Genomic DNA, 13,186 nt, shown 5'->3' with positions numbered 1-13,186 from the left:
GAGCTTCCAACAATTCTTTCTTCATATTTTCAATCTCATTTTCTGTCTCGTGTTTACATTTTTTCTCCTCTTCAAGTTGTTGCTTCACATGCAGTAATTCCTTCCTTAGTTTTTCAGCTTCAGCCATTACATTTGCAGCGTCTTGTGTTGCCAACTGCATTTTCCTTTTTTCCTCTTCAAAAGCTTCCTGCACCTCCTGTAATTCCTGTATCACATTTCCTGCCTCCTTCCTTGCAGTTTGATATTTATTTTTGGCTTCTTGTGCTGTGCTTTTCTCTTCCTCCAATGCTTTTTGAGCTTCCAACAGTTCTTTCTTCATGTTTTCATTCTCGTTTTCTGCCTGTTGTTTTCTCATCTTCTCTCCTTTAAGTTTGAGACCCACATGCAGTAATTCCTGCAATACTACTTCAGTTTCAAACTTTGAATTTTTAGCTTCTCCTCTTGATTTTTCTGCCTCTTCTTTTAATTTGACATTTTCAGCCTGTATCATTTGAAATTTAAAATGAATCAGCTGTACTGTATTGTGAGATGAAGCACTCGCCGATCCTCTTCTCGATCTCCCTTGATTCATTTTGGCCTTTTAAACAAAGGAACCAACGTTTTGTAGAGGAGTGAAGTGAAGTTTTCGATGTTTCTTCGTCAACTGTCGTTTGTCCTGCACAGAGATGCTGCTGTAGATGTGTCTCTAGCTGTGTCTGGATACAATGAAACATGCTGGAACTAAGTGCTTGTGTTGCACAGTTCTACTAAACATTCCATTTCATGCATGCTCCGCCCACATGATCAGGAATGTCAGGTGCTGCATCACCAAATGCTGCTCCCGTTGCCTAGCAATAACAGCTGTTTACTTTTTGGGGTCTGGTTCATTATATAATAAAGAAAACATGTCCAAGTACTGGGTGCTGAGGCTCAGCGCATATTCTAGCCTGCTGTCTGGGTGGGCAGCTAGAAATCACTGGTGGGCAACATGAGTGAGGAGAAAACTGGAGCAGCCAAGCAGGGAGCTGCAGGTTGCTGGTTTGAGTCTCTGTTCAGATGCTGGTGTCTCCTCTCTCTGAGATGTCTGCAAACGGTCCCAGATAAAACAATAAGGATAATAAACAAACACGTGACTAAAATAACAATTATGACTCTGATGTGTTTCATGTGTAGCAGGATGGCCTCTATACAGCAGTCGCTGCAAGCATCCACATCGCCACACTTACTTTTCTTTAAGCAGGCGTGCTGGGGTCCTCCTAAGGGAAGTTTGAAACTTCATTTCCTTCATGCTGGTGAACTTTTTACCAAATATTTTCATCAAAGCTTCTCCATCACTGACAGGGATTGTTTGGATCTTCACACTCATCTCCACCAACCCTAAAAAATGAGTCTCACTTTGTTCATATAATGCCAGGAGTGTCTCCATATTTCACAAAAGTCTATGCAAACATGTAACAGTATCCCATATTCATAGAAATATTATTGATATTATAACAAAAGCTGTCACCAACACAATTGTCCCAAGTGCTTTTTTATTAGTTATTGCAAATGCTTGACTGCAGTTCTTGCTAGATGACAAAACCACTTATTAGGTTTAGAAGGAAATGACTTTTTCTACATGAGGTAAAGTTGGAGAGCTGTTTCCCCAAACTAAATGAAATCATCATTTAAAAAACTACAATCTGTATTTACTCTGAACATCTGTGTTAACATTTGAAATTGGAAACATGTAAGTGTAACAAACATGTTAAAACATAAGAAATCAGGAAGGGGCATGTATAGGAATTTCTTTTACTTATGCATTAATCACATTATTTTATTGTATGATACCTTGGTGCCACTGGATTTTAACATGTCTCACACCCATACAGTAAGACAAATGCTGGGGGTCTAGTAAGGAAGTTGGGGGAAGCAGACAACTCCACAGGAAGAGTCTTTTGTGTCTTTGAGGACTCTGGTAGGAAGCAAGGGAGTGTGAACCTTAAATCTTTTTATGACTTGTAATCTTATGTGCAGCACTTTGTGATTCTGTCTTGAAAGGTGCTATATAAATAAAATTTTATTTATTTATTTATACAAAAACTTATATAATAAGTTAACAAGCTTGGTTATCATAGATAGGCTCTAGTAGTACATTGGCAAATATATAATTTGCCAAATAATTATGTAAGAAAAAAACTCCTAAAATGCCGTAAATGTTTCAAGAGGTTCTGTCATGAATCAACTGAAGTGATGCTTCACTGTTATAGTGGCTGCAGCTGCCTGTGTTGGTCTCAACCTGCACATTGCTCAGTGAAGCAAACAGGTTGTTTATGCAGTTTGGAGAATAATAAGCCAGGTTAGCTTGCTAATAGTAACACTAATTAGTGTTTCTTTTACAGCATTTAGCTGCAGGCAGGCTGTCATATCTCACTTTAATATGAGATTTAAAATGTTTTCTTTGTTTATATGACTATGTAATTCAAGTCTGCAGGGTTCCTGTGAGGTTTCACATCTTCTAAAACCCTTGGTGTCCTGACAGTTGAAACTGTGACGATTTGGCAATAATAATGGCACCGATCTATGGTTGACAATTTAAAAGGGTATCTATTAGCAGGCCCTATAAGGGCTGGATGTTTAGCAGAGGTGTAGCAATGGCATGGGTTAGAATATCAGAGGGGGTGCCAGTGAAAGCTTGGGACTTCCTACAGCTGCTTGTACAGGAAGAAGTAGATATTCCTACTCCTTCCTCTGCAGGCAGGTTATTGAGGGGGGGGGGGGGGGGGGGGATCTTCTCCCACAGAACTACAGCTCCTTTGTCTCAAACCCCAAATCCTCTAATCTCTTGTGTCTTCCATCAGGTGGGTTTTGGCATCGTCTCCTCCTCTGACAACACTACACTCCCCGGTTCTTTCCTGAAACATTCACACGAACTGCAAAAAACCCAAAACAAAACCAAAAAACCCCACCACCTCTAAACCAGCGCACTGAAAACACTGGTCAATTATGTGTGTACATGAGGGAGAGGAACAGAAATGGCAGATGCTGCTTCTATGCCATTAACTTAATCTTTCGGCAGCCCACAGCAATTATGCCATTAACAGCCTCCCCTCGAAACGTAACAGTTTGTTTCATAACATCGCAACAGCGTGATTCATATATATATGATTCATGGTGTTAAAAAGATGAAGAGGCCTCGAGAAGCTTTGGTTACATAAAACCACCGTTTTTTGTTTTATTTCTCACCTCTTCTGTACACAACATAAACAAGCAAACACACAGACACAGCCACCCACAAACAGGTCATAAGAAAATATACAAAAAATATGGCTGTTTATATGCCATGCGGGCTGAGCACTGATAATACAGTGGAATGATAAGGGAAGATGAATTATTCGTCGTCGTCTTCCTCGTCTTCTTCGTCGCTGATGACATACTTCTTTGCCTTTTTGGTGGCCGTTTCCTCGTCATCTTCTGCCTTTCTCTTGCCTGATCCCTCGCCCTCCTGTGACAGGAGTACATACAGCGTTCAGTTACACTTCAACAGTGAGTGCAGAAAAGCTTTCCTGCTCTGAAGAGTCTAGCTTTTGCTGTCCTGCTTAGTTACAAAGGATAATGAGAAAAGTTGGCTTTTTTTCTACACGGTGTCCAGCCTCACACCGCCCCCTGTCTGTCAACCACATCACTGCACCTACCTCGTCACTGTCCAACTTCTTAGCCTTCATCAGCCTCTGGGCTTTATCGTCATCAGAACCTTCATCACTGTCTGATGAGTAGATCCTGGCTCGCTCCTCTGTACGTGAGGCAGAAAGAGAAGAGCGTGTGCATCAGGCCTCTGTAACTCCCAAACACGTCTCAACATACGAGGAAAAAAAATTATAGAAACAAAACGACAGCAGTCAATGTGAAACGCAGTCATCCTCACCTCTCAGGCCACTTCCACCCTTATACTTGCTCTTGATGGCTGCAAGGCTGATCGCCTCCTCGCCCTCTTCCTCGTCGTCATAGCGATCGGGCTCCAGGTAGCTACTGCTCAGGCCTCTCTGATGCTGCTTCTCCCTTATCCTCCTCTGCTGGGACTCCCTGCGGATGGAGGCTCGCAGCCGCTCCTCCTCTTTCTGCCAAGACAGACCCGAGTGGCGAATTTATACAAAAATCATTTCAAGGCATTTAATTTCTAGCTGCTTAGTTGTTAATTGTTTTTCCCCAAACACACTGAGAAAAAAGGTCGCTTTTTATGTTAGGTGTGGGAAAAGTCTAATTAATTTCCCTTTAAAGCAATAAGCTGGCCTTGTTGGAAAAAAACAATAAGAAATGAGCCTATTATTCGTTTTTGCTCTAAAGTACATTTACCCTGCTTGTTGTTCTGTTATTCCTATAACATGACAATTCCTCACTGGAATAAACAGAATTAGCTGTCCTATAATAAAAGGACAACTGCAGGCAGAGTAAGGACAAACGAGAGAAAGGGTAATTACTTTCTAAAACATTTGCCCTCCTGCCCATTTTAAGTTTGACAATCAGCTAGTGCCAGTTAGTCAAAAATGTGCTTCAATAACCTTTAACTTTAAACAGGAACACACGCTTACTCAGTCTGAACATTATTAGGCATCTACAATATGTCTATAGCAAACCTTACTATCAAAAGAGCCGTTTTTAAGCAATTCTTGAACCCTCAAAAAGCATATTTAAGTCTTGATGTTCCTACTTATTTAAGCTACCTGCCATATGTTTGCGGTGGCAAAAGAATTTCCCAGCTTTCACAGAATAAAGTGTCTACTGTGTATAACTTAGCCCATCAGTATTACTAATATATCTAAATACTTCAAATCTTTTACCACATGTGACTACTCTTCATGATCATTAGTATTTTGTGCTTTAACTTTGCATTTTCATTACAATAATACTGTGTTTTCTAATCTAATCAAATTCATTTATCATGTTCTTATTTTTATTACCAACAATGAAACAATTGTGAAGAGAGGGAAAAAAAAAAAAATCCATTAGCTTGTTTCAGCATACTTTGAAACAGAAGCTTGACTTGGGTAACTAAAAGCAATGCTGTTTACTTTGAGTCCTACCTGAATCCAATCAAAAGGAGGCTACTTTGATAGTAAATAAAAAATATAACAGTCTAATATCTTAAAAAAAATAAAAATAAAGTGAAAGCAAATAAAATAAAGTTTCAATTTGATTTTGACTAAAGCCAGCAGTGTTGGTGGTAAAGCAAAGCATTCCTTATCCATTTTTCCTGCATGGATCTCCAGAGCCACAGCTTCAACACCCCATGGGCTTTAGAGCAGGAGTGGGCAGTTAATGTGGGTACACGACAACCTGTGGCCCCCTCTGCCCACCATTGCTCTAGAAATCTACACATTGCGCAGCTACTGAAGCTCCCATTATGATTAGCTTTGACTGTCTGCCCAAAGGCTAGATCAGTGTCAGAATTATGACACTGCAGAAGCGATTAGAAACTGTGGAAACTTAAAAGACATTTAAAACCTATAAACAAAGACTGTGCTGTGGGCTACTGGTGTGTTTTTTGTACTTTAGTGCAAGCTTAAGGATTTCTGTCGCCAATTACCACCCTTTTCCACATCTACTACATTTTAGCTGCTCCTACCACATCTAACAGATGTCTGATTTCAGCTGCTGGTACTGAAACAGCCTGTTTGGGCTGTTTGAGGCACAACAGAGGGAAGGACCTATGAAGTGTACTGAAATTACACCTGAAATCCACATTCTGTGGAAATGTGAGACTGGCATACACTTGTATAAAGGCACGGACCCTTGTTGCTGTTGAACTGTAATTATGATAACTTAAGAACCACCAACTGGGAGTACTGACTACAAACAATGGGGGAAGCGTAATTGATGTCTAGTATTTGGGCGTCTATTGTTAATTATTCAAACTCGCACAATCCCCACTGACGCACATTAGACGTCATCATGCAGGACACGAGTGTTTAAAATACAAAGAGACAAATGTGTGTTTATATGTTTTAAAAGCCATTTTAAGCTAATGCTGCACAGTGAAGAACAATGTAATCTGCAGTCTTTCTCGAGCCGACAGTAAACGCATCACCAGAACTCTAGACTGGTTGACTCAGTTTCCATTTCACTCGCCACTGCGTGACCACATTATGCAAGCATGTCAGGTTATATTATTATGTAAGCAGCCATGGTGCCTGTCAACAGCTGACCTCATCTCACTCTTCCGGTCTCTGTGGTAACAAAAGAATTCCCACACCGGACGGCTCGTGCTACCTTGATCATTTCATTGCGATGGGACTCGGGATCTCGTCCAGCCATGGGAAGGATTCTGATCTTCTGTGTCTTTGAGCAGCGGTCAGCCAGAGACAGGGTCATCTTCCTGTGGGTGGCGCTGTCTGTGGAGTGGGGTCTGGAAGTGCAGAAAAAACAACCTGAATAATAACATTTCCCCAGTACGTCTTCATAAAAGTGAATCTCTTAAGAGTGGGAGGTTTTCACACATTTTTTCCCTTTTCTTCTTTAACACATAGATCACACCTCTGTGTTGCAAACAGGCAGAAAGAAAAACACAGTATCGACTGCCAAACCTGTTTTAGCCCACACTCATTAAATCTACCTTGTGGAGTTTTTAATATCGCACGCTTTATTTCTATCTTGGGCAAACACATTGCACACAGGGCATGTTAAGCATATCCCTGCCAGTAATGTAATGCAGAAGGAAACTAAAGCACAAGCTAATTTATAGCTAACTGTCATCTTTATTAGGTCATGCAGCATTAGGTACATGCTGGTCTTTATGTTGCCCTGTGCTTTCACACATTTCCATGAGCTCCATATAGAGATTAAAAGTTGCACTGAGAACCTCTGATGTTATTTTGTGATGTCTTGCTAATAAGAAAGAGACTCCCACTCTGCTGCTGTGGAATCTCTGTTCACAATGATTCACGGCTACACAGCAACAAGCACTGAGAGCAGGTGTGGATTAAATAAAACACAATAAAAAATAAAACAAAATGTGCCATTTTCTTATGTACACCTGTTTGACTGTTCCCTAATAGAAATATATGATCAGCCAATCACGTGGCAGCAACTCAGAGCATGGTCAAGATGACCTACTGAAGTTCAATCTGAGCATCAGAATGAGTAAGAAAGGTGATCTGAGGGGAACTCTGAATGTGATATGGTTGTTGGTGCCACACGGGCTGCCTGACTATTTCACAAAGTGTTGATCTGCTGGATATTTCCCACATAACCATCTCCAGAGTTTACTGGGAAAGTTTATAAAAAGAGAAAATATGCAGAAGAGCATCTTTGAACGAATATCACATAAAAACCTGTAAGCAGCAGCTACAGCAGCAAAAGACCACGCTGGGTGCCGCTCCTGTGAGCTAAGAATAGAAACCAGAGGCTACAATTCACCTGGGTTCACCAAAATTGAGCAACAGAAGACAAAAACACTGCCTGATCTGATGAGTCCAGATTTCTCCTGTGACATTCAGATGGCAGGTTCAGAATTTGGCATTAAATTCATGAAAGCATGGATCCATCTGGCCTTATATCAAAAGTTCAAGGCGCTACTGGTGGTGGTGTAAAGGGGTTGGGCGCACGTGTACCCCATAGAGTACCAACTGTGCATCACAACACCAAAGCCTATTTACTACTGCTGCTGACCGTGCCCAGTCCCTTAACACTATAGGGTACCCATCTTTTAATGGCTCCTTCCAGCAGCATAACACACCATGTCACAAAGCTCAACTCATCTCAAGCTGTCAGGTCAATACGGACCAAAATCTCAGAGGAATGTTTCCAGCACCTTGTTGAATCTCTGCCACAAAGAATTAAAGTAGCTCTGATGGCAAAAAGAGGTCTAATCCAGTACTAGCAAGATGTACCTAGCAAACTGGCTGTTGAGTGTAAATGTGGTCTCATTAAGTAGGCGTACATGGATGTAAACAATGCTGGCGCATTAAAAAGCCCCCAATTCTAAGCCAGGTATGACGTAACAAATTCATCAATTATGTCTGCTTGATTAAAAGAACACACTGTGTTCGTTTGACTTCACCAAAGACATCTGTTGTTGTCGAGTGTCTCACGTTATTAGATCCCCAACAATGTTCTTACAATACAAACATTAACTGCTGGCCTCAGCTCCCTCATTTAATGATGACTTATGAAAATATCACCACAAATATAATCTATGCATTTATTAAAAATGCATTAAATTTAACACAAATCACTCACGATGCTGAGACCACTCGAAGCTGTGAATGACAGAGTCATGTGTCTGTTTGGCTTATTTAAGAAAATGTATTTATCTGTAACCTTAAGTTCACTGTCGTATCAAATGACCTCGTGAATGAAGAAGTCTTGTCATACAGTATGTTCTTTAGGTGCTCACATTTTTTTTTTTTTTTTTTAAACGTGAATTTTCTGGCTTTAAAAGAGTTAAAGGTGCTTTTAAAAGGAAAATAAAAGCATTGTAACCATCTGCACGCTGAGCAGTTCTAATCCTAATCAAAACTCAAATGTTAATGCTCCAAGGGAACAAACTGTAATAATGTTCTGTTTGGGAACACGGAGGCCTGTTGCACACTGAGGCAGGTTTGCCCTCATAGACCCATGTGGGGTGAAAGACAGAACATCCAGGGGGGGGGGGCTAAGAAGCTTAAACAGTTCTTACTGGGAGAAACCTGTGCAGCTTGCACAAGGTGATCCGGGGACTTAAAGCATTCAGTACATTTCTAAATGGAGCCTGAATGAAGGGTGCCATTGTGGCTGCTGTTGTTGTTGTTTGCAGAGGTAGCCCGGAGTTTGTTTAGAACATATTCTACTGTCAGGGAGCCAGACGGAGGAGGAGTCTCCCTCGCAACTCTCAGTCTGTGCCTAAAAGGAAACAGCAGCCTGTTACCAAAGCCACACTGGCATGTTAGTGCATTACCTGAAAGTGAGTTTGGTTTTGAACACGGCCTGTCCCTGCAGCCCGGTGCCCTGTCGGATGAAAAGGTGATTGTGGTCTCCTTGGAGTGGAGCTTTGTAAACATCGAACACTTCGTTCCCCAGGTGGAGGGACATGCTGTGGAAAGAATGGGAGACTGAAAAGCGTGCCAAGTACAGAGTTATGTCCTGATCGCAGTGTCGCACCCCGCGGCATCCAGCCTGACGTAACACACACCTGCCGTCGGACCATTTGACAATGCGCGCATTGCTCTCTCGGGTTTCATTTCCCTCCTCGTCTCTCTTCGCTCTCCACCGGATTGTGTTCTCCACCTGTGGGGAGAAGATGATGAACATCAGGTGACGTAGGAAAAAAATCTAAATAAATAAAATCTGTCATCCGTCATTTCCAATCTACACAGACCTTCAGTTTGAGCCTGGTCCGCCCCTCTTCATCCAGCATTTCTTCATCCTCAAATTCATCCTCATAGTACTGAGGATCAAACGGCCTAAAAGGGAAAAAAAGAAAAAGAAAAGACAGCGTCAAAGAACATCTAATTATCTTATCATCAAGTGAAAATAATTTTTCCATCTATCTACACTGCACATGCTCTGACCTGGGCTCCACAGACAGGAAATTGGGCAACTTGACAAAATAAAGGTCGGATCCCAAGTCAGTGCTGACTTTTGGGATCTCTACTTCAATACGAGTTTCAGGCGCAGGCTCCTCTTCTGCCTGCTCCCCCTCCATACCATCCTCTGCATCCTAGACACACACACACGAACAAGTGAACAAACACTGTATAATCCAGTGACCCATGACAATAGGGATCAGCTCAGAGAGGCTTAGAGAAAAAGGGGATTTTGGATCTCGTTTAAAAGTGTGATGAGTGCAGAGAAGAACAGAGGGTGAGAGAACAGACACATACCAGGGGCTGGCCCGGGGTCGGGGGCTTCTCTGCATCGCTGTCTGAAGAGATGTCGTCCGCTTCTCCGAACAGGTCATCTGCTGCGGCCTTCTTTGCTGCGGAAGAGTACGGATAACTTTCAGTACCATAAAAATATCAAATTCAGCAGCAGAAACAAAAGACAAATCGTTGCTGCTACGTTGACCCAGTAAGGTTAGGGCTTACGTTTTGTTTCAGCATCGCTGTCTGAATCGGAATCGGAGGCGGCTTTCGCTTTGGGTTTCCGTCCTATGAAATCATCTTCGCTGTCACTTCCTTTTGCAGACTCTGAAAAACAAAACCAAGAAATTTTATGTATCATTTTCCACATGTCACGTTTATAGTGGAGGCACGGGACACCCACGCACATCTTACAGTAAAGGAAAACAGTTCATCGCCTCGTGCAAAGAGTCTGTGTGAAAAATTAATCTCATATTAACCTCTGAGTTTTAAGCTCGGGATAAAATGTTCACATATGGCCCCAATCCATGAAATTTACTGTGTAAAAAGATTAACCCTGGAGGCTGGCTCAGCGGCAGATCCTGGGGGTTGTACCTGATTTCCTGTTCCTCGGTCCCTCATCATCAGAATTTTCTCCCTCTTCGTCAGAGTAGTGGCGTTTCTCCTCCTCGTCCTCCGACTGGTCGCTCTTAGCTTCTCCGCCCCACTTCTCATCTTCCGATTGGTTCTCCCTCCCTGAAGCTTCGCCGTCACTGTGCGGTGTGCCCGGGCCCGACTGCGGAGTCCCAGGATCGCTGTGCATACTGAATAAGAACAAACACGGTAAACATATATTCTGATTTTTATTCCTCTGGAAGTCACTTAATCCCCCATCCACTTCCTTATGACAGATCAAAGACCTGATTGCGTTTCTCAAACTGGAAAAGATATATTTTAGCATCCCGATCTCCGTGCCATCAACGACCTCAGTTAAACAACGGTGAGCTGCAGCCTGTGTGAGACGTCGTACCTTCTGTCTGAGCGAACGCTGCCCCTGTCAGATCGAGGGCTCCCACCGCCAGACATCCCGCTGCCAGCCGGGCTTCCTCCGTCCGACCGGTGACCCCCATCCTCCTCGTCTTCATCCTCATCTCGATGGTCACGGTCCGAGCCGCTGTGCTGCTCTGCGTCGGAGTGATCGTTGTCCCCGCGGTCTGAGCGCATGCTGGCATCTGACTGGTTCCCCGAGCGCTCAGACTGGTTGTCGCTTCCGCTGTGTTGTTCATCCTCACTGTCGTCTCCAAACAGCTCCTGTTACGGAGAAGACACATGAGTACGTTTAGATGCAGCTCATGACTGTATCGTCACACAGACACACACGCACGCCTCAGTCCTTCTACTGCAGACACAGGACACCTTCATTGTGGGATAAACATACTAGATGGTTTGAGGTAGGTTGAAAGTTTATTAACTCAAGTCAATGCAAGATTAACATTACAAAAGGAATACAATTCTCTGAGGTCACTGTGGAAGTTGAAGCAGTATTTTCAGTGGCTAAATTCACAGCTGAACGACTGATTAGGCGGCTGTCTGAACGATGTCTGCAAAATGCACCTTATTCATGCTGGGCTTGCCGGCCTCCTGGCCTTCGTACTCGTCATCATCATCATCCCGCTCCCTCTCGCTGTCACTGCCGCTGCCTGAAGCGTTGCTGACAGAACGAGGCCTCTCCTGCTCCGACTCTGAACCAGAGCCGGAGCCAGACTCTGCAAAGAGATAAAGCAGTCCGATTTATTCTAGTTTGTAGTGCCAAACAGATGTTACTCACTCCTCTCACATTACAAATGTGTGACTAAAAAGGTGAAGCTCAGCTTGTTTAAATCCTCATACTCTCCATATACCAGTGTTTTGTTCAAACAAAGCAGGGCTGGGGGCAATCCTGTTTAAAAGAAATAATATTTATTTATTTATTTATAACCACCTTAAGTCTCTTTGGGGTACAAAATCACAGTATTTCTATGGAAAAAACGAGTGATGCCAGAAAAAGCTTCCAATTACCAACTACTTTTGGACAAAAAGAAGCAAAGATGATATCAGTTAGCTCCTTTTTGTAGACTTTTTAGAAGATTTCAGCATCAACACAACAAAGTGCTTTGATGGTTTTCCACACTTTGTCTCATACAGACATAATATATTTATGTCTCTGAATAATACCCATATTATTATATTTAGACCTTTTTTGAACAAATACTGTTATATCTGACAATTGTTTGTATGGGATTATCTGATGCAATCACAATATTATTTATGTACGGCTGTATCAACAGTGAGTACTGAAATACACAGTGTCATACGGTTTTCTCGTACTGTTCTTCTTTCTGTAAAAATCATTTTAGTAGCAAGTCTGTGGAAATTAAAGATTATGTAGGTGAACTTAGGTGCTGCACCAGTTTGTGCGTGAAGACAATTCTAATTTTGACATAAGGGAATTAAGTTTTTTTTAAGGTCTTAAAATGTATATTTGCAGTCGTGCTGCTAAAAAAAAAAAACATGAGCGCTGATCACATCCTGCACCACAGCAACAAAACAACTTAAGCCATGGCCCTCCGTCTCAGACACATCACGTGAATCCAAACACTGAAAACCGATTTTTTTTTTAAAAGGAAAAAGAAAATAAGAAAGAAAAAGAAAAGTGAAACTAGGTGAAGGATAAAAGAACTCCACGATGGTTTCCATTAAAGCCAACGTTTAAAACACATTAACATTATTAACGCCTGCCTCGATATAACGAACATCCGCGAAACGTTGCACACCTCACTCTCGCGTTAAAGCTCCCTTCTGCTACGCAGCTGCGCACAACGCGGCACTCATCTAAATGCACAAACTGATGATTAAACAATATAAGCCACGAGTTTCGGGCAACATTACCTCGCTGGTCGTTGTCGCTGTCCCCATCGCTCCCGAACAATTCATCCATGTCCGCCATTTCTTCCAAACTGTAGTAAAACGTGACCTACAGGATATAATCACTGGGTTTAAGGATTTTGGATCCGGGTCAAGCTGAGCTTAAGTGATGTAATAAATCTAGTCAACCGCCAGGGGGAGACACAACACCTGCTTAGCTTCTAACCAAAGAATATTCGTTTATATATACTTTTATGAAAACATCGTTATGTCTCTCCCCTCTCCCCCCCCCCTCTCCCCATATATATATATATATATATATATATATATATATATATATATATATATATATATATATATATATATATATATATATATATATATATATATATATTTTTTTTTTTTTTTAAATACTTTCCTTTGCCTGTAATAAATTCTGCAATGGCACACATATAATGTGGCTTTGTGTGTGGGAATAGCAGCTGTGTGACACTGGACGCTATTGTTCA

General features: G+C 42.0%; 1 protein-coding gene across 1 annotated transcript; it reads right to left on the bottom strand.

The window, feature by feature from the left end:
* Window positions 1–3,163: 3,163 nt before the first annotated feature.
* On the bottom strand, window positions 3,164–12,847 carry leo1 (LEO1 homolog, Paf1/RNA polymerase II complex component). Its single transcript, XM_026163753.2, has 14 exons — window positions 12,702–12,847; window positions 11,388–11,539; window positions 10,804–11,084; window positions 10,389–10,597; window positions 10,020–10,121; window positions 9,816–9,910; window positions 9,504–9,652; window positions 9,311–9,395; window positions 9,125–9,219; window positions 8,891–9,025; window positions 6,226–6,361; window positions 3,884–4,076; window positions 3,654–3,751; window positions 3,164–3,463 (listed from the first exon to the last, which is right to left on the bottom strand). Exons 1-14 carry the CDS (start codon window positions 12,757–12,759, stop codon window positions 3,350–3,352), a joined length of 1,902 nt encoding a protein of 633 aa, XP_026019538.1. The 5' UTR covers window positions 12,760–12,847; the 3' UTR covers window positions 3,164–3,349.
* Between the last annotated feature and the right edge of the window lie 339 nt (window positions 12,848–13,186).

The sequence above is a fragment of the Astatotilapia calliptera genome, chromosome 1 (assembly GCF_964374335.1).
Source record: "Astatotilapia calliptera chromosome 1, fAstCal68.1, whole genome shotgun sequence".
In the NCBI taxonomy this organism is placed as follows: domain Eukaryota; kingdom Metazoa; phylum Chordata; class Actinopteri; order Cichliformes; family Cichlidae; genus Astatotilapia; species Astatotilapia calliptera.
Note: the sequence above shows the minus strand (reverse complement) of the source record. Positions and strands in the feature narration are given on the sequence as shown.